Below are 18,689 nucleotides of genomic sequence, written 5' to 3'. Positions count from 1 at the left end.
CCTCCAACCATGCCTGGTTTCAGACCTGGGGCTCTGGGGGTCTTTATGTGACCTCTAGAGGAGCATACGGGTCAAGGCAACTCTGGCTGGTATGGTCCGTCTCATGTAGCAGTGACCAGAGGGATCTGTGCAGAGATCTTGGCATCAGAGTTGCTTACATGGTGCTGGAGGGAAGACTGGCCACATTGGAGGAGTGTGTGGTCTCTTCTTGGAGAGCTGGTGCAGTGGGTGCCCTTTTGGTCGTCATGGTTGTGCTGGTTGTGCTGGTCGTGCTGGTCGGTGCTAGATAGACACAAGATAGAGTGCCCATGGGCCAGAGGGTGGGAAGCCTAGGCCCTAGGCAGCTACAACCTGCTGGGCTCTCCCCTTCCTGTGGCTAAGCCACAGCAATGCCACCTCCCCAGATCCCGCACCCAAGAGAGAGGGAGCAATGGATGGCCTAGGGTTGCCCTGTCACCGGGAACTGAGTTGGGGCCACTGGACTGGGCAGAGTTTCTGTGTAGGTGCTGTCAGCCTGTCAGGGGAGCCTTGTACAGGTTCTGAGCCCAGACACTCCAGAGGGACCCCCTGTTCTCTCCACCTTTGCTCAGTCCCAGGCTGGGGCTCTGGTGACCCCACAGGAGCCCAAGTCCTGGAGAGCCAAAAGAGCATGGCCAGGGAAAGGCTCAGACCCTTTAGATTTCCCTCAACTCTGGCCCACAGTGTAGCCTCAGAGGACAGAACCTCCTTCATGTCCAGGACCCCCACCCCTAGACTCTGCTGCCCTTTACCAGGTTTCTGGAAGTAGGGAGGTGGGCACTGATTCTAAGAAGGGCAGAGACATAGGCCCAGAGGTCCTTGGGGCACCTGCCCTTGGTGGGGGTCCCTTATCATGAGGATTCCCTACCATTATGTTGCCCCTGTCCAAATAGAAGGTCCCGTCCATAAGTGGGGTCCCTGTCCATGCAGGGGGCCCCTTGGGTCCCTGAGCCCATCAGGAGCTTTCCCTGGTTTCTGGGGCCTAGCCCAGCCTTGAGCTGTGCAGAGGAGAGCAATGAGCTCAGAAAGGCTGGTCTAGGACCGGAGAGATAGCATGAAGGCAGGACATTTGTCCAGGAAGCAGGAAGTGGAGCTTATAAGAGAGGGTGGGGCCTGAGACAGACACCCCAAGAACTTTCCCTGAATTTCCAGGCAGGGACAGGTGGGTAGGTCCCAGGGTGTGGGGTTTAGGGATCCTTCAGCCCATATTATACCCCCTGAGTCATCTCATCACACTTCACAATTGAGACAGGTAGCAAAGGAAGGGGAATGTGGGCAAGGTATGAGCCCTTAAACTCAGAGTGGTACAGGGAGGGGGTGGGGTGGCCCCATATTTCCATGCTTCTAGCTGGACATTAGCCAGTATCCTTGATTTTGGGGGCAATACAAACCCTAGGTCTGAGACTCCTGCTCAACTCACAGGTTTTGGGGACAGGACCAGGCCTGGACATGCCAGGGAATATTGAAGGACAGGGTTAACCTCCTGAGAACCTCCTTCTGTCTACAGAGGCCACTCACCCCAGCAATCCCCCCATTTGGCCTTGTAGAAGAAGCTCCTCAGATACAGCTCCCAATATGCCCTCACCCATCCCATCACCCTGGCTGCTTTGGAGCAGGGTAGGGGAGCTTGCTGGGATGCCAGCACTCCCAGGGCTCACACAGTCTCCATTTGAGCCAGACTCTTCCTGATTATCTCAAGTCCCTACATTTGTTCTTAAATTTTCTGCCTCAGTCCCCCAGGACTCACAGAAGACTGAAAACACCCCCTGCAACAAGCCCAGGTCAGTACCTCTGAGCCTGTAATTTGTGGGTGCTCCAAGTGTCCTTCCCTCTTGTCCTATGGCCTTGTGTCATTGATAGAAGGTCCCTCCACTCCTGAAGGTACATTCATCCCCAAGGTAGCTGGGCTGTTGGGTATGATTTAAGGGCCAGAGTCTTTCTATCCACTGGAGCCTTTCTCTAGATCAGAGTTTGGAGAAAGGGCACTGAAGCCTCCTACTCCCCTTTACCTCCAAAGGTGCCTCTTTGCACCTCACCATGGGGCCTGCCACACCTCAGTAATACCCTAGAGAAGTAGATAAACTGGAGCCCAACATGAGGTATCCAGGGCTTGGGGAGTGGGGGCATCTGGACCTGGTGAGGCAAAGTGGGGACTTTTAGGGGGCAAGTGTCCTGGGACCTGGTAGGGAAGTGTGAAACATTGTATGATGAGAGTGTCTGTGAAATTTGTGAGTTGTGTTGTGAGGAGATGAGAGACTCAGAGAAAATGAGGGGATGCATCTGAGGGAACATGTGTGTGGAGGTATTCCGAGGGATCTCTCAGAGGAGAGTGTTGTAATGGGACTTATCTGAGGGACATGTCTGAAGGTAAAGTGCTTAGGAGAGTGTTTGAGGGGGATATGTAGAAGAGTGTCTAAAGGGAACATGACTGTGGGGGATGTATCTTAGAGGGGCATATCTGTGCAGAGTTCTGAAGGGGACATGTCTGAGAGAGTGCTGAAGGTTAAATGTCTGAGGAATGTGTCCGAGGGGGATTTGTCTGAGGAGACTATGTCTGAGGGGTCATGTCTGAGGAGGACATGTCTGAAGCAACTATTTGAGGCACTTGTCTTTGTTTGTATGTGCCGTGGTGTGAAGTTTGTGTAGAGATATGATCTAGGGAGCTTGTTTTTATACCTTGGATGTGTTTGTGATTGTAATGTGACACAAACTTTAATCTATGGTTTGATTTCAGGTCTGTGAATAGTATGAGGCATGTAAATATGGTGGCATCTTTTTGAGATGTGTATATGACATCATTAGAGATATATGCAAGATGTTATGTGAGATGTGTTTTACCTTTTCTGTTGTGATTTTTTGGGGGGTTTTGATCACACAACACAATACTCAAGGATTACTCACTGCTATATACCCAGGAATCTCCTGGTGGTGCTTGGATGACCCTATGGGATGATGGGGATTAAACCTGGGTCATCTGCATGCAATCAAATGTCCTACCTGCTGTGCTATTGTTCAGGCCCCTGTGTGTTTTTCTTATGGTGTGAAGTATATGACTTTCTTTTTTTTTTTTTATTTAAACACCTTGATTACATACATGATTGTGTTTGGGTTTCAGTCATGTAAAGAACGCCACCCATCACCAGTGCAACATTCCCACCACCAATGTCCCAAGTCTCCCTCCTCCCCACCTAAGCCCTGCCTGTACTCTAAACAGGCTCTCCATTTCCCTCATATATTCTCATTATTAGGAAAGTTCAGAATGTAGTTATTTCTCTAACTAAACTCATCACTCTTTGTGGTGAGCTTCCTGAGGTGGGCTGGAACTTCCAGCTCTTTTCTCTTTAGTGTCTGAAAATTATTATTGCAAGAATGTCTTTCATTTTTCTTAAAACCCATAGATGAGTGAGACCATTCTGCGTTTTTCTCTCTCTCTCTGACTTATTTCACTCAGCATAATAGATTCCGTGTACATCCATGTATAGGAAAATTTCATGACTTCATCTCTCCTGACAGCTGCATAATATTCCATTGTGTATATGTACCACAGTTTCTTTAGCCATTCATCTGTTGAAGGGCATCTTGGTTGTTTCCAGAGTCTTGCTATGGTAAATAGTGCTGCAATGAATATGGGTGTAAGGAAGGGGTTTTTGTACTGTATTTTTGTGTTCTTAGGGTATATTCCTAGGAGTGGTATAGCTGGATCATATGGGAGCTCGATTTCAAGTTTTTGGAGGAATCTCCATATCGCTTTCCATAAAGGTTGAACTAGACGGCATTCCCACCAGCAGTGGATAAGAGTTCCTTTCTCTCCACATCCCCGCCAACACTGTTTATTCTCATTCTTTGTGATGTGTGCCATTCTCTGTGGTGTGAGGTGGTATCTCATCGTTGTTTTGATTTGCATCTCCCTGATGATTAGTGATGTGGAGCACTTTTTCATGTGTCTTTTGGCCATTTGTATTTCTTTTTTGTCAAAGTGTCTGTTCATTTCTTCTCCCCATTTTTTGATGGGATTAGATGTTTTTTTCTTGTAAAGTTCTGTCAGTGCCTTGTATATTTTGGAGATTAGCCCCTTATCTGATGGGTATTGGGTGAATAGTTTCTCCCACTCAGTGGGTGGCTCTTGTATCCTGGGCACTATTTCCTTTGAGGTGCAGAAGCTTCTCAGCTTAATATATTCCCATCTGTTAATCTCTGCTTTCACTTGCTTGGAGAGTGCAGTTTCCTCCTTGAAGATGCCTGTAATGTCCTGGAGTGTCTTGCCTATGTGCTGTTCTATATATCTTATGGTTTTGGGGCTGATATTGAGGTCTTTAATCCATTTGGATTTTACCTTCGTACTTGATGATAGCTGGGGGTCTAAGTTCAATTTTTTGCAAGCAGCTATCCAATTGTGCCAACACCACTTGTTGAAGAGGCTTTCTTTGCTCCATTTAGGATTTCTTGCTCCTTTATCAAAAATTAGGTGATTGTATGTCCGGGGAACATTTTCTGAGTATTCAAGCCTATTCCACTGATCGGAGGGCCTGTCCTTATTCCAATACCATGCTGTTTTGATAACTATTGCTTTGTAGTACAGTTTAAAGTTGGGGAAAGTAATTCCTCCCATATTCTTTTTCCCAATGATTGCTTTGGCTATTCGAGGGTGTTTATTGTTCCAAATGAATTTCAAAAGTGTCTGATCCACTTCTTTGAAGAATGTCATGGGTATCTTTAGAGGGATAGCATTAAATCTGTATAATGCCTTGGGGAGTATTGCCATTTTGATGATGTTAATCCTGCCAATCCACGAGCAGGGTATGCATTTCCATTTCCGCGTGTCCTCTCTTATTTCTTGGAGCAGAGTTTTATAGTTTTCTCTGTATAGGTCCTTCACATTTTTAGTCAAGTTGATTCCAAGATATTTGAGTTTGTGTGGCACTATTGTGAATGGGGTTGTTTTCTTAATGTAGTATATGACTTTCAAGAAGTGTGTGCTCTCAGGATGCTGTATTCAGTGGTAAAGTGTGTGCATCTGAGATGTGTGAGAAATATATCTTGTTTTTGGGGATCATGGTTGGTGTGAGTTATTATAGTATTTATGGAGTGAGCTGTACATGTGCTTGACATGTTGTATAACTTTTGTTTTGTGTAAGGCATGTTTCTGTGGAGGAAGCTATGTGTCTGTGGCATGAGAAAGTACATGTCTAAGAAGTCGGTATGTGTGCGTATGTGTGGGAATGAGCTGTGTATGCCTGTGTTGTGACATGTATCTGTGGTATAAGAAATGTGTGTCTGGGGCCGGAGAGATAGTATGGAGAGAGGGCGTTTGCCTTGCATGCAGAAGGATGGTGGTGCGAATTCGGCATCCCATACGGTCCCCCGAGTCTGCCAGGAGTGAGTTCTGAGCATAGAGCCAGGAGGAACCCCTGAGCACTGCCGGGTGTGACCCAAAACAAAGCAAAACAAACAGAAAAAGAAGTGTGTGTTTTTTGTAGAGGTGTGTGTATACATGTGTCTGTGTGAAATGTGTGTTGAGATAGTCTCCAATGTATCCCTGACCATTATTACCCCCCATTATCTACTCCTTTTGGTGCCCTGAGATAAATAACTCAGGAATCTCCATACTTACATTTATTCAGGAGACAAGAGGAATCTGGGGAGATGTTTCCAATGGGCTGCACACATGGTCTGCATGCAGGAACCTCACATTTAATCCCAGCATTGCATGGTTCCCCCAAAACTTCAAGAAGTAACCCCTTGAGCTTAACAGCTCCTACTGGTACTGCAAAGTGGGGAGAACCCAGTACTGCTGTGTTACTGTATAAATGTTAATGTATCTTTAAGGGGTGACGATGCCTCTATAATTACCAATTACACGCCCCCTGTAACCATCAACTGACCAGATATAAAAGCAGAAGTCTGGCGGTTAGAAAAGGGGGCCCAAAAAGATACCTGTGGAGAGTCTGTGGGCTGGGAGTGGTGGGGGCTGGGGGCCCAGGCCAGGCCTAATATACCCCATAAGCAGAATCAGCCAAATGTGCCTTGCTTTACTTTCTATCTCCACACAAAAAGGAGTTTGGCTGTGGAGCTCCAGGTCTCCTCCTGGTGGTCTCTCTGTCTCTGTCTCTTTCTCTCTCTCTCTCTCTCTCTCATTAAAAAGCAATAAAGCAATGTCTCCCCTCTCTGTCTCTTGGACTGTGGTCTGCTTAAGTTTCATTTCGCGTTCCTGGGTGGGGCCCCTTACTGCTGAGAATGGACCCCAAACCTAACCTCCAAAACTGGTTTAGAAAAGAGGTCGTACTGAGAATCTTCACTGGGGGAAGGTCATGAGCAGCTCTCAACAGAACAACAGAAAAAGGACAGTCTGTCTTCCCTCCTTAATTGGCATCCCTGGGGCCTCCAGTCTTACGGGGAAAGATGTGTCCGGGTTTTGCAATAACAAATTTGCCCTAAAATTTAAACTGAAAACCACAAACAATGGGGCCGGGAAGGTGGCGCTAGAGGTAAGGTGTCTGCCTTACAAGCGCTAGCCAAGGAACGGACCGCGGTTCGATCCCCCGGCGTCCCATATGGTCCCCCCAAGCCAGGGGCAATTTCTGAGCACATAGCCAGGAGTAACCCCTGAGCGTCAAACGGGTGTGGCCCAAAAACCAAAAAAAAAAAAAAAAAAAAAAAAAAAAAACCACAAACATTCTCTCAGTGTTCTAGCGACCAGAAGTCCAAAGTTAGAAATGAACAACTTCCTGTGAAAACCTTGGGGAGGCGCCATGTCTCTTCCTATTTCTGGGCCATTGGAACATTTCTCTGCTTTGGTAGCCTCCCCTCACTGTGCTGTGGCCTTTGTCTCTCCTCAGGCCCCGAGTTTTCCTTCTTCATCCTCAGGAGTACACGAGTATCTCAGAGGCCTAGCAAGCTCAGTACTATAAACTTAACCCGAGCTCTAGGTCAATGTCTGTAAAGACTCAGACATGATCATTGTTTTCATTCAACCCCTGGCCCAGGAGATCACAATAGACAGTCTTGCAGGGCCCAGGGGAGACAGGCCTCTACCCAGTGCCATGCTAGGCTACAGGGCTATGGGTCCAGACTGGTCTGGAGGACAGAGGAAGCCTCTGGGGTAGCCTCTAGTCTGTGGAGCCTAGAATATCCTGCCTGGAGCTGCCTCTGAGCTGGGTCCCAGTATGAAGCAGATTTGTAGGTGATGCGAGGTGAGCCTGTGTCTAGAATGTTCTCCAGGCATGGCCTCTCCAAATTCCCCCCTTGACAACCATGACACCTACCTGAGCAGCCTTGACAGGTGGGAAGTGGGAAAAGGATGATTCCAGATTCCCTGGGACACAGACCTTAACAACCTCTGAGGAGATAACCCTGGTTTCCAGGAGCTTTGAGAGTGTTCCCCAGAACATCAACCATGGCTGTGAGACCCCTTTGATCCCAAAATATGAATGAATACAACCAACCTCAGTTTACTTGGATGAAGATTCTGAAACCCCAGCCCTCAGCATCATCCCTCCTGCCTGTCACACTCCCCACTGACCTGGACAGTGGCCTTTGAAAGTCCCTGCAGGTCCCTAGGGGCACGATCCCAGCTGGCAGAGCTTCCTGTGAAGCTGATGCCCACAGTAACTGGAAGGAGCTTGACAAGAACTTGCCCTTGTAACTGCACCAGCAGGGATGTCTCCACATGTGCTGTTTGTTGCTCACCAGAACAGTCTGAGAGGAGTAGAGAGAGGCTGAGAGATGTGGGGGAAGTAGAGAGTGGGTGAAGGGTGAGGGACAGAGATGGTGAGAGATGTGTGGGAACAGAGGGGTTGGGCATTCTCCCCTCTTAGTCTACACTCCACAGTCTCAGGTGTCTTCTCTCAATGGGTTCATGTTCTGAGGCCTCATGTCCCTCACACACAGCACATGGCACACCATACGGCACAGACTCTACATATATGGACATGATACTAACTTCTTTGTGCACGTCATGCTTCATAGAATATACCCACTGCTTGTATGTACACACAAAGCCCCACAAATACATATTACACACTCAGTACACATGTGCCCACAAGACCACACCTACTCACAGACAGCACATAGCATGATTTATAAACATGATCACAAATACACTTACACACATACAATCATTCACACTGTGTCACACACTCAAACATACACATACCACCTACTCATGTTTGCACATTCAGCTATTCCTAAACATCACACTCAGAAGCTTATCGATGTCCACACACTCACATTCACTCACACACACACTCGGACATTCATTCATACTCACAGACAGTTGCATCGACACTAACAATCATATACACTCACATACACACAATCACACTGGTACACACAGGGCTTTAGTGTGTGATGATGCTCTGAAAATCTGTCCAAAACTGACACTCACAAGTATGTACAGAGTCTGGGGGACCCTGAATGAGCAGGTGTTGTATCAGTCAGGGCCCCATGGGAATGGGGGTGCCTGCGCACACAGCCCCAAGATATGAGGCCTCAGATATAAGAAGTCTCACACTCCCTAGAGCCCCTGCTGTCACTCTATTCCTGACCTGGGAATTTATAGAGGGGTGAGGTCAGGCCTTGTTTCCAGACAGGAGCAGGAGACTGCCCTGTCCCCAACTTGGATTTCCTTTTTCCAGGCCCCCACCCCCCCATTTGCAGGGGCTGCTGCTCAGGGAACTGGATAGACCTGGGCTGATCCAGAAGCTGAGTCCTGCCTGCCTGCCTGCCTCACTGCAGGCTCAGCTGCATCACTACACTACTAGGCCACATCCTGCAAAGTGCTAACAGGCCTCTGGGGTCCCTGTACTAACACACCCCAGCGCTCTTCCTGCTGAGGCCTGGGGGCTCGTGTCTATCTGAGAGATTCTGTTACCCAAAGCACAGGGTGTGTATGGCACATACAGAGGTGGCCTTGGAACCAAACAAGAGAAATTTCCATTCTAGTCCATCTCTTTGTGCCCCATCAGGAACTGGGGTAACACAGTTATGGGATGAGGACAGGCTGGGAGTATTGCAGCAATACAGTTAGGGGAAACATTGAGAAGGAGGCCCCATGAGCATCCACTGACCTCTCCAAGAAGGACCCCAGAAATGTTTTTTGGGATTCAAATAGGGACAGAGGCTCACCTGGAAATGGATCTGTTGGGTCCATTTTCAGAATGGATTCCCCCACTCTCTTTAGTGCCCCCTGCCAGGACCTCCAGTCCTAGAAGACCCTTTCCCATCCCATCCCAGCCTCTTCTTTCAACTCCTGGGCAGATTCTCCCTAGTATTTATACTGGGGCCCCCCTCAACTTAGTTGACTGCCAGCACCCCAAATATAGGATGTTGACCCCAGAGCTGATGGACCCCTATGCACATAGACCCCTGAGTCCACAAGGAGGGTTCCCTGAGTGCAAGCCATGAGTAAACCCTGAGCACCACTGGGTGTGGCTCTTCCCCAAAACAAGTTTCGTCTCCCCTGAAACCCTGATATAGATATAGGGCACTGTGTTGGGGCCCACCTCTGGAGCAAAGTTCCCCCTGCAGCCCCAGCATGGGAGACAGCACAGAAAGTTGTGTCTGATGACTCCACCAACCCAGGACGAGCCCAGACTCTCCCATAGAGGCTCCATGACCCCACCAACCCAGGACAAGCCCAGACTCTCCCATAGAGGCTCCACAGAGGTTATTTCTTGAATGAGGGTCCTTGGTCTTTCATTGCTCAGTGTCTAGAAATTTTTACCCAAATGGCCACTGCAAGCTAGAGCTATAGCACAGCATGGAGGACACTTGCCCTCTATAGAAGTGACCTGGGGATTTTCCCCCTGACATTCCATATAGTCTTCAGAGGCCACCAGTAGTAATTCCTGAGTTCAGAGCTAGGATTTACCATGAGTACCTTTGGATGTGACCTAAAACAAAACAAAACAAAACAGCCTCCTGCTCTAAAAACTTTCATGATTCAAGGGCGGGGAGTGGCTGAGGAAGGAAACAAAAGTGAGAAACAAGCAAGAGAAAGCGAGAGCTGAAGACCAGAAGGTGCAGGACTCTGTCCTTGTTGCCAGACTGTGCCCACCAAAGCCCCAGGGAGAAGATGCGACCCCTTGGAATCCTCATCCTCCTCTGCTTCCTTTCACGTGAGTCAGGCCTGGCTAGGGATCAGGAACTCTAGGGGTTTCCCTGAGAATTATTCCTGTTATGAGGAGTCCAAAAGTCTTGAGCTAGTACTGCATCAGCCTACAATGGTGGGGCCTGTCCTGGGAGAAATTACCCCAGAAAGAGTGAGTTGTGATGGTCCAGGGGGACTCCCTCAGAGCAAAGCTTCTAACCTCCTGCTGGTGGTCCAGGGGACAGTGAGACCCCAGGTCAGCAGTGGGGACATGAGTGAACAACATCTGATCCTCTTCCTTCTGCCCAGTGAAGATGGACCCTGGGATGTAGAAAGATGTGCAGGCAGAAAGGTGGACAGGAGTAGAAGGTAGAAGGGGTTGAGGCCCTGGGATTAGCCAAGTTGAGTTCTGGGTAGCCCCGAGGGGCAGAGAGGCCAAGGCCTGCGGGACTCTGTATCATTCAGATAAGCTCAGAGATTTCTGGTGTCCATGCAATGTCCATGCATTGGTAAAGAAAGAACTTGGGCTCAGCAAGAGGTGGGTCCCAGCCCTAAGCTATCTCCAGGGTGTTTTCCTGACCCAGAAGCACACAGGTTTCAGTCCGTGGCCTTCAACTCTTGCTTGTAAATCCCTGTTTATATCCTCTGCTTCTTTAAGGGCCAGAGAGATAAAAACAAAAGTGTGCAGGGCACTTGCCTTGTATTCAACCTATCCGGGATTGGTCCCTGGCATCTTTATGGTCCGCAGAGCATTATCAGAAGGGCTTTCTGAGTGCAGAACCAGGCCTGAACACTTTTGGGTATGGCCCAGAAACAAAAAAAATGTCTAGACACACAACAAAAAATTCTCTACACAGCAAAAATTCATCTTTAATATTTGTTCTAGCGTTTTTTCTTTATCAAGAGAAATAAGGTTATATTTTATTTTATTCTTTCATGTATTTATCTCACTATATTCTTTTCCTTTTAACTTTTTGTATTGGTATACTTTTTTAAATTAATATTTTATTACAGGGGCCGGAGTGATAGCACAGCGGTGAGGTGTTTTGCCTTGCATGCTGCTGACCAGGGACCGACCTAGGTTCAATCCTTGATATCTCATATGGTCCCCTGAGCATGCCAGGAGTGATTTCTGAGTGCCACCAGGTGTGGCCCCCCAAACGAAAGAAAATTAATTTTTTATTGTAGATATAGTGGCTTATAATGATATTTTTCTGTCGTTCAATGTTCCAACACCAATCCCATCACCAGTATAACATTCTTTACATCCCTTTTACCAATTTCTCAACCTCCTCAAAACCTCCTCTTGGTATGTACAAATTGTTTATCTAATATTTCTTGGTACAACTAAATGGTAATGGAATTATACAAAAATAGTATAAATTGTCATATCTCTCAAGTGGGTCATTATGTCACTGTCTGAAGGCTTATGAAACTGTTTAGCGCTAGTTGAGCATTCAATGTTGGGTTTGTTTGTGGATTCTATGATAATTTGACATCTAATTTATTGTGTTCCTACTGGAAGTCAGTATTAAAATTATGGGAGTGGAGCTGAGCAGTGAAGCTCATATGGTGACAGCAACAGTTGATGGGCATGACTGCAAGGAATTCTGGAAGAACAGAGCAGGGAGGAAGTTTCCTGTTCTGGCTCTAAACAACCCTTGAGAATGTTTTTTCCACTAAAACAGAATACCTGGAGTTTGGGGTGGCTAGAAGTGTCTGCAGAGGTTACCAGAAAAGCTATGAAATTGAGCCATTGAAGTTCTGTTGTGGGTCTGTGTGTGAAGCTGTCAGGGCTTCAGTAGAGGGAAGATTTGTACCCACCAGGGAGCATCTGTGTAATCAGCTGTGAGGCCTGAATATCCATGAGTTTTGACTTCTAGTTGGCCTCTCAGAAGTGAATGAGTCTATGCATTGCTGCTTTGAGCAGAAATGGCTCGTATTTGATATGTTTGATACTATAGTTGCACCTAATTAAATTTAATAAAATACTAAGCAAAACATGAAAATGAAGACTGAATATGAAAGTCATTCACAGGAAATAACAATGATCTTTAAGGAGTTAGAGTTGAGATTCAGTAAATACCTGACATAGTTGAAAATAGAAAATGTAGATGAAATTCCCCTGAGAATCACCCCTGTTATGAGGAGTCTAAAAGTCTTGAGCTGGTACTGCACTAGCCTACAATGGTGGGGCCTATCCTGGGAGAAATAACCCAGAAATACTGAGTCATGGTGGTCCTGGGGGAACCCCTCAGAGCAGAGCTCCTGACCCCCTGATGGTAGCCTTAGGGGACAGTGAGACCCCAAGTCAGGTGGTCTCACTATTTAATGTAGATGAAATAAAAATATAGAGACTCATATTTGTTTGTTAGTGAAAGTACAGTATTTGGAGATGTAGCATAGAGATGAAGTGCTTGTTTGAAATGCATGAAGTCCTAAGTTTGGTACTTGGTTAAAATGCAAAAAAAAAGAGAAAGTAACCACGAAATAAGAAAGGAAGGAAGAAAAAAGGAAGAAAGGAAGAAGGAAGGAAGGAAGGAAAAAGGAAGTAAATAATGAATGGAAAAGGAGAAAAATAGGAAGGGAGGAAGGAAGAAAGGAAGGAAGGAGGAAGGAAGCAGGAAAGAAGGAAGGGAGGGAGGAAGGAGAAAGGAAGGAAGAATGAAAGAAGGAAGAAAGGGAGGAAGTAAATAAGCAAACAAGCAAGCAAGCAAGAGGCTGACATTATAATAAAGCTAGTAGGTCATCATCTTGCTTCAGAACACCTGGTTTGAATCCTAATATCCCATATGGTCCCCCAAGCACAACCAGGAGTGATCCCTATGTGCAGAGCCAAGAGCAAGTCCTGAGTATTACTGGGCATGCCCCAAAACAAACGAAAAGAATAAAAGAAAAATGAACACATCTCAAAGTTTACATGAATATCCAAATTTACATGAATATCCAAAACTAAACTCAAATATAAATTTTTGCTAAGGTTACCATATGATTCAGCAATGTTATAATACTAAGGTTCTAGTGGATTCTGAGAGAAATCTCTCCATTTGCAAACAAGGACAGCTAGCTGCTACCCAGAGATGAATAGAGGAAAAGGGGGGCTCATACCCTGAGATCTGAAGCACTGACATGGTGTGCAGGTGGTGAACAGGACAGCATGAGGTCACTTCCTGCAAAGCTGCAGCACTGGTGGGTCAGCACACGGAGGGACCCACGGATCAGTGGAAACATTCCGAGTCCCTCACACAGTTGCTTGATGGGAATCAAAGAGGTTCTGTGGGAAATAACAGCTCTGGAGAACGTGGATTGACAGCACATGGATACAGTGGGCACTGTGGTATTGGGAAACTTTGATAAACACAAGGGGAGTTTATTATTAATGTAGGAGAAAGTGATTTGTGAAACTCCCAACTTCCAGGGTCTGTAGATACAACAGAACTGCTGTCACTGAAGCAAAAGCATTCTTTCTCACCCCACCTGTCACTTCCATCACCTGTCATCCATCATCCTTCATCCCTCAAAAACAGTGGGGTCCAGCCCCCCCATTAGATATGCCCTGCCCTAGGGGTCTCTAAGAGACAGGCTAAGGAATTCATCTGGGAGGGTCTGGGGGGCTGAAAAGGAGGGCAGTATCCTTGCTCAGTGTCAGTCTTGTGTCGCTGAGGCTGGTGTGGGGTTCTGGGGGCTGGAAAGGGCAAAAAAGAGGGGATTGTGGAAGGGGAAGGTCCCTGGCTCTGAGTCGTTCCCTGAGTGGAAAACTTGAGAGTGAATCCCAGGATAGGGATGCTGCCCTCATCTGAGAGTAGACAGGCATGTGCCTCTATTTCCAGGCTCAGCCACCATCTGTGGACCCGACACAGTGATAGGTTATGTTGGAGGGTCTGTGACCGTGACCTGTGACTATGATGTTGGGTATAAGAAGAACGGAAAATGGTGGAGTCGAGGGGCAGCCAGCAGTTCCCGCAGAAGCCTTATAGAAACCACTGGAAGAGAGCAGGAGGCTAAGCGGGACCGTGTGACCCTCAGAGACATCCAGAGAGAGCACAGGTTCATTGTAACCATGGAGAAGCTCAGACTCCATGACACTGACACGTACTGGTGTGGGATTGAAATGCCTGGACCTGATCTGATGTTCCGGGTGACAGTGGCTGTTGGCCCAGGTAAGTGACTGTGTGTGTCCTGTGTCTCCCATTCCTGTTAGGAGCAGCTACTGGATTAATCTGAGGACACTGTACTGGGGATCTGAGTGTATGCCTCCAAGCCCTTGTTAGCACAATGTGTGGGGTCTCTCTACAAAGCTCTGGGTTTACAAGACCACCAGGTATGACCAGCCTTTCTGGGCTCAACACACTACTCTGTACAGATCTCTAGGCCAGAGATAGCACAGCGGCGTTTGCCTTGCAAGCAGCCAATCCAGGACCAAAGGTGGTTGGTTCGAATCCCGCTGTCCCATATGGTCCCCCCGTGCCTGCCAGGAGCTATTTCTGAGTAGACAGCCAGGAGTAACCCCTAAGCACTGCCGGGTGTGGCCCAAAAACAAAACAAAAAAACAAAACAAAACCAGATCTCTAGGCCAAGACCCAGAAACCAGGGGATGCTCCCAGTATGTCCAGGGACCTAAAGACCCTCTGCATGCACATGAAAACCCTGAAGTACAGGGCCCCCTACATGGGCAAGGAACCCCCATGGTCAAAGGCCCCATTCATGGATATGGACCTTATGGGAATCAATGACTCCTCAGGGAAACTCTCTGCACAAAGGGTCCCAGTAAAGGCAGCCAAAGGGCATCAGTGGGGGATCTTGGTCTGGAGGAGGTTCGGCCCTCCAGGGCTGCACTTTGAGTCCTGAGTCCAGGGGAGTCTGATGAGTCTCAGCCTCTGCACAGCAATACTGTTCTGCTCTCCAGGGTTTTGGACTGTTGTACAGGCAGCAGAGACCCAGCCCAGGACTGTGCATAGGTGGAGAGCATGGGATGTTACTACGTGATATCAGAGCCACATTATGTATGAGGGTCCCAGCAAGTGGCTGAAAGAGACCAAGGGAGGCTTTGCTCAGCCTGGTGCCCTGATTCAGAGTCCCTGATGATGGGGCCACCCTTGGCAGCCCATTGCTCCTCTTGATACATGATCTGGGATGGCAGCATTGGGATGGCTGAGCCACAGGAGGAGGAAAGCCCAGTGGGTTCCAGTTGCCAGAGCCTGAACCTCCTACCCTCTGGGCCCCTGGGTCACCCAATCTTGTGTCTCTCTAGCAACCACAATCAAGACCACTACCATCAGCAGCAGCAGCAGCACCACCACCACCACCACCACCACCACCACCACCACCACCACCAGGACGCCCACAGCATCGGATCCCCAAGAAGAGACCAGTGTGACCGGTCTCTCCTCCGGCACCACGTAAGCAACTCTGATGCCCAGATCTTTGCCCAGGTCCCTCTGCCCATTGCTCCATGGGACATCCCAGAACTGGCAAGAGCTGCTTCTGGACCCTTTCATCTCCCTGAGGCCCAGACAGGATCCCTACTTCTCTCTCAACACAGAGACTGGCTTTGAAATCAAGAAATGGATGGGGATGATGGGGGCTTCTCCCTCTGGGCCCCCAATTAGAGCCTGTCTCCAACCTGCTTGACCTTTGTCTCCCTTCCTCCTCTCCAGGTCCCTCTCCTTCCCTCCTCTCCTCCCCTCTTCTTTGCCCTTAAGCCCCCTCCTATTCTGTTTCATCGCACCATCTTTGGGAGCACTCAGGAGGGGGGTTTCAGGAAGAACCAGAAGCCTGGGAAGACAGGACTGTGGCCCTGCCTGCAGCTGGCAGGTGTCTACAGCCTGGAGTGGCGTCTCCTGGTCATGGGGCTCTAATCTTACTTTCAGAGGCCTTTTTGCTCCCCTACTCCTCTCCATCATCCCTGCTGGGTTGCTGCTTCCCCTACTGGTGGCTGTCCTGCTTGTTTGGAGGAAGATGAAGCGTCAGAGGACAGGTGAGAGGGAGGAGGAGGGGACTGTGTGGGTCTGATTACATCATCCCCTGGTACCCTCTGACCAGTGACCAGAGGAGGAGGGCATGACCCCAAAGTTCAGGGGGCAGAACTGGGGAAAGCTAAATGGTGGGTGGTGTTGGAGAAGCCCCTCATGGGTGCACCTACCCCCCTCCTCAACAGATTTCCCCTCTGGTTTCTGGGCAGTTCTTGGGGTGACCCAGACAGATGCCAGCACAGCCCACAGCAACCTCAGGTCTGGTGCCGGGGTCAGGAGGGACCAAGCTGGCCTGGAGCCTAGAACACACACAGACATGATTGTGTTTGTACACACAGAGACATAAGCTTACACGAACATGTGCGCACATGTGTGGGATGTATCTTTCAGTGTGCAAATCACATGTATCTGAGCACACCCTATGAAAGTGCCATTGTGAGAACATAGGCATGAATGAGTAACTCAACACGCAGTGCTCAATAAATTATCAAGGACTTGGACACTGCATATGTGCAAAGTCATGGGGCAAACACACATGCGACATAGACAAATGTGCATACATGGTCAGTCACACAACAAGAGTGCGCTCATGTCCATCACACACACAGAACTTACATACCTCAAATGTGCAAATTTATATTGCTTGCACTCACACCCAGACATCCACACACTCGTTTTCTTTCTCCTTTCCTCCCACCCTACCTTTTCTGATTGAGGCCCCAGGACCATTTCTGGTGAAACTCAGCACAGTGCTGCTTGGGCCCATTGATTGCTGGAGGCCACTAGGGTCACTTTAGTAGTGTTTGGGGGAACTCCTGGACCTCTACCTGCCAGGAAGCTGCTTCAGCCCTTGTGCCCTCTCCCCTTTCCCCAACAGGTCTCTAAAGCTTCTTTGTTGTCTTTCAGGTGCTGGAGTCTCCCCAAAACTGGTAAGAGTCCTGAGACCACACCTGAGATACTACCTGCCCCTTTCCCAGCCACCACCTGGTATCTGGAGACCCAATACACAGAGGATTGGAGCCATGAGCCTGTGTCCAGAGTTGGACAGGTGGGAGGGAAGTCTGGAAAAGGCCAGAAAGAGCAGGACTGGGAGGGCCAGATGAGAGTAGTCAGGGGCTGGATCAGGTGGCAGCCGTTGATGTTGGGGTTCCTAAAAATGTCATCTCTCAGCATTGACTCTTCAGAAGTGTCCCCATTTTAGTGCTCAAAAAAAGACACTTAGTCCAATGTGGTTCTTAAGCAGTGGGTGGGCTGGGACACAACAACCTTAGAACCTGGGACATGGGGGAGCTCAGGGTGCTTGGCAGAGTACAGAGGGGAAGTGCAGGGGTCCAGGAAGCTCTGCAGAAGCCCCTCAACATTGCCTGTCTCTGCTCAGGACATCCAGGAAGGGGAGTTCATCTGCTACGCACCTCTGTCTCTGAGCCCCCAAGCCCCGGATTCCACTTATGACAACACAGACCCTGACATTGTCCCCAGTGCCAGCAGGAGCTCTGAGGTTGCCATGGAGTACAGCAGCATCAGGAGGCCCAAGGATGGGTTATGACAACCCTCCCAGCCTGCAACCCCTGTTTAACTTCTGCTCTGGATTTGGGGGACTTCTCTGAGTTTGACAGGGGTCTCCCCATCTCTACTCCTCTCCCAACACATAGAAGGATGCTCTAAGCTAAGACCTCAATGTCAATAAGAAAAATGACAGTGATGTCAGTTTGCTTTCTTCCTGGTGTGTGGGCTGGAGAATGACCCTCAAGGGTCTGAGCGATAGCAAAGCATGCAGGGCACTTACCTTAAAAGTGGTTAACCTTGGAGCCGGTGAGGTGGTGCTAGAGGTAAGGTGTCTGCCTTGCAAGCGCTAGCCAAGGAAGGACCGCGGTTCAATCCCCTGATGTGGCCCCCCCAAAAAAAGTGGTTAACCTGGGACCGGAGAGGTAGCATGGTGGTAAGGTGTTTGCCTTGCATGCAGAAGGACGGTGGTTTGAATCCCGGCATCCCATATGGTCCCCTGAGCCTGCCAGGAGCGATTTCTTTTATTTCTTTTCTTTTATTTTTTTTTGGGGGGGCATACCCATTTGATGCTCAGGGATTACTCCTGGCTATGCGCTCAGAAGTTGCTCCTGGCTTGGGGGGACCATATGGGACGCCGGGGGATAGAACCATAGTCTGTCCTCCGCTAGTGCTTGCAAGGCAGACACGTAACCTCTAGCGCCACCTCTCTGGCCCCCAGGAGCGATTTCTGAGCATAGAGCCAGGAGTGGACCCTGAGCGCTGCCGTGTGTGACCCAAAAACCAAAAACCAAAAACCAAACAAACAAACAAAAAAAAAACGGTCAACCTGAATTTGATCCTTGGCATTCCATAGGGTTCCCCGAGCCTGCCAGAAGTGATTCACTGAACCAAGACATACCCCTGAGCACTACCAGGTGTGGCAAAAAATATGCCTCCCAAGGTTTCTGTGTTGTTCTGTGCTGGGCCTCATATATGCATGGCCAGTGTTTGACCACTGAGCTATTTGCTGGCCATGGGATCTCAGTGTTTGATGATGGGACAGAAAGCTGCTGAGTGGGGACCCTGATGTTTCGTGATTGGGAACAACTGGCCCTTAGCCAGTTTTC

General features: G+C 48.6%; 3 protein-coding genes across 6 annotated transcripts in view; all 3 read left to right on the top strand.

The window, feature by feature from the left end:
- FADS6 (fatty acid desaturase 6) overlaps nt 1-18,689 on the top strand; it is a 1,183,177-nt gene that overhangs the window by 213,016 nt on the left and 951,472 nt on the right. The gene's annotated exons all lie outside the window — the stretch shown is intronic.
- The window catches only part of HID1 (HID1 domain containing), a 994,098-nt gene that overhangs the window by 275,747 nt on the left and 699,662 nt on the right, over nt 1-18,689 (top strand). The gene's annotated exons all lie outside the window — the stretch shown is intronic.
- Nucleotides 246-17,623, top strand: LOC126001229 (CMRF35-like molecule 1). The gene is made up of 8 exons (XM_049768448.1): nt 246-275; nt 1,566-1,635; nt 10,062-10,133; nt 13,936-14,265; nt 15,978-16,082; nt 16,263-16,335; nt 16,984-17,125; nt 17,456-17,623. The coding sequence occupies exons 1-8, from the start codon at nt 246-248 to the stop codon at nt 17,621-17,623; spliced, it is 990 nt and encodes a 329-aa protein (XP_049624405.1).

This window comes from Suncus etruscus, chromosome 1 (assembly GCF_024139225.1).
Source record: "Suncus etruscus isolate mSunEtr1 chromosome 1, mSunEtr1.pri.cur, whole genome shotgun sequence".
Classification (NCBI taxonomy): Eukaryota; Metazoa; Chordata; class Mammalia; order Eulipotyphla; family Soricidae; genus Suncus; species Suncus etruscus.
This window is presented reverse-complemented; position numbering and strand designations above follow the sequence as displayed.

What these genes read in the sequence shown, in the direction of transcription:
- LOC126001229 (XM_049768448.1), top strand. Translation starts at nt 246, where the DNA reads ATGGTTGTGCTGGTTGTGCTGGTCGTGCTG. An exon ending in CCTCCTCTGCTTCCTTTCAC is followed by an intron (nt 10,134 to 13,935) that starts GTGAGTCAGGCC and finishes CTCTATTTCCAG; the next exon opens with GCTCAGCCACCATCTGTGGA. An exon ending in GACAGTGGCTGTTGGCCCAG is followed by an intron (nt 14,266 to 15,977) that starts GTAAGTGACTGT and finishes TTACTTTCAGAG; the next exon opens with GCCTTTTTGCTCCCCTACTC.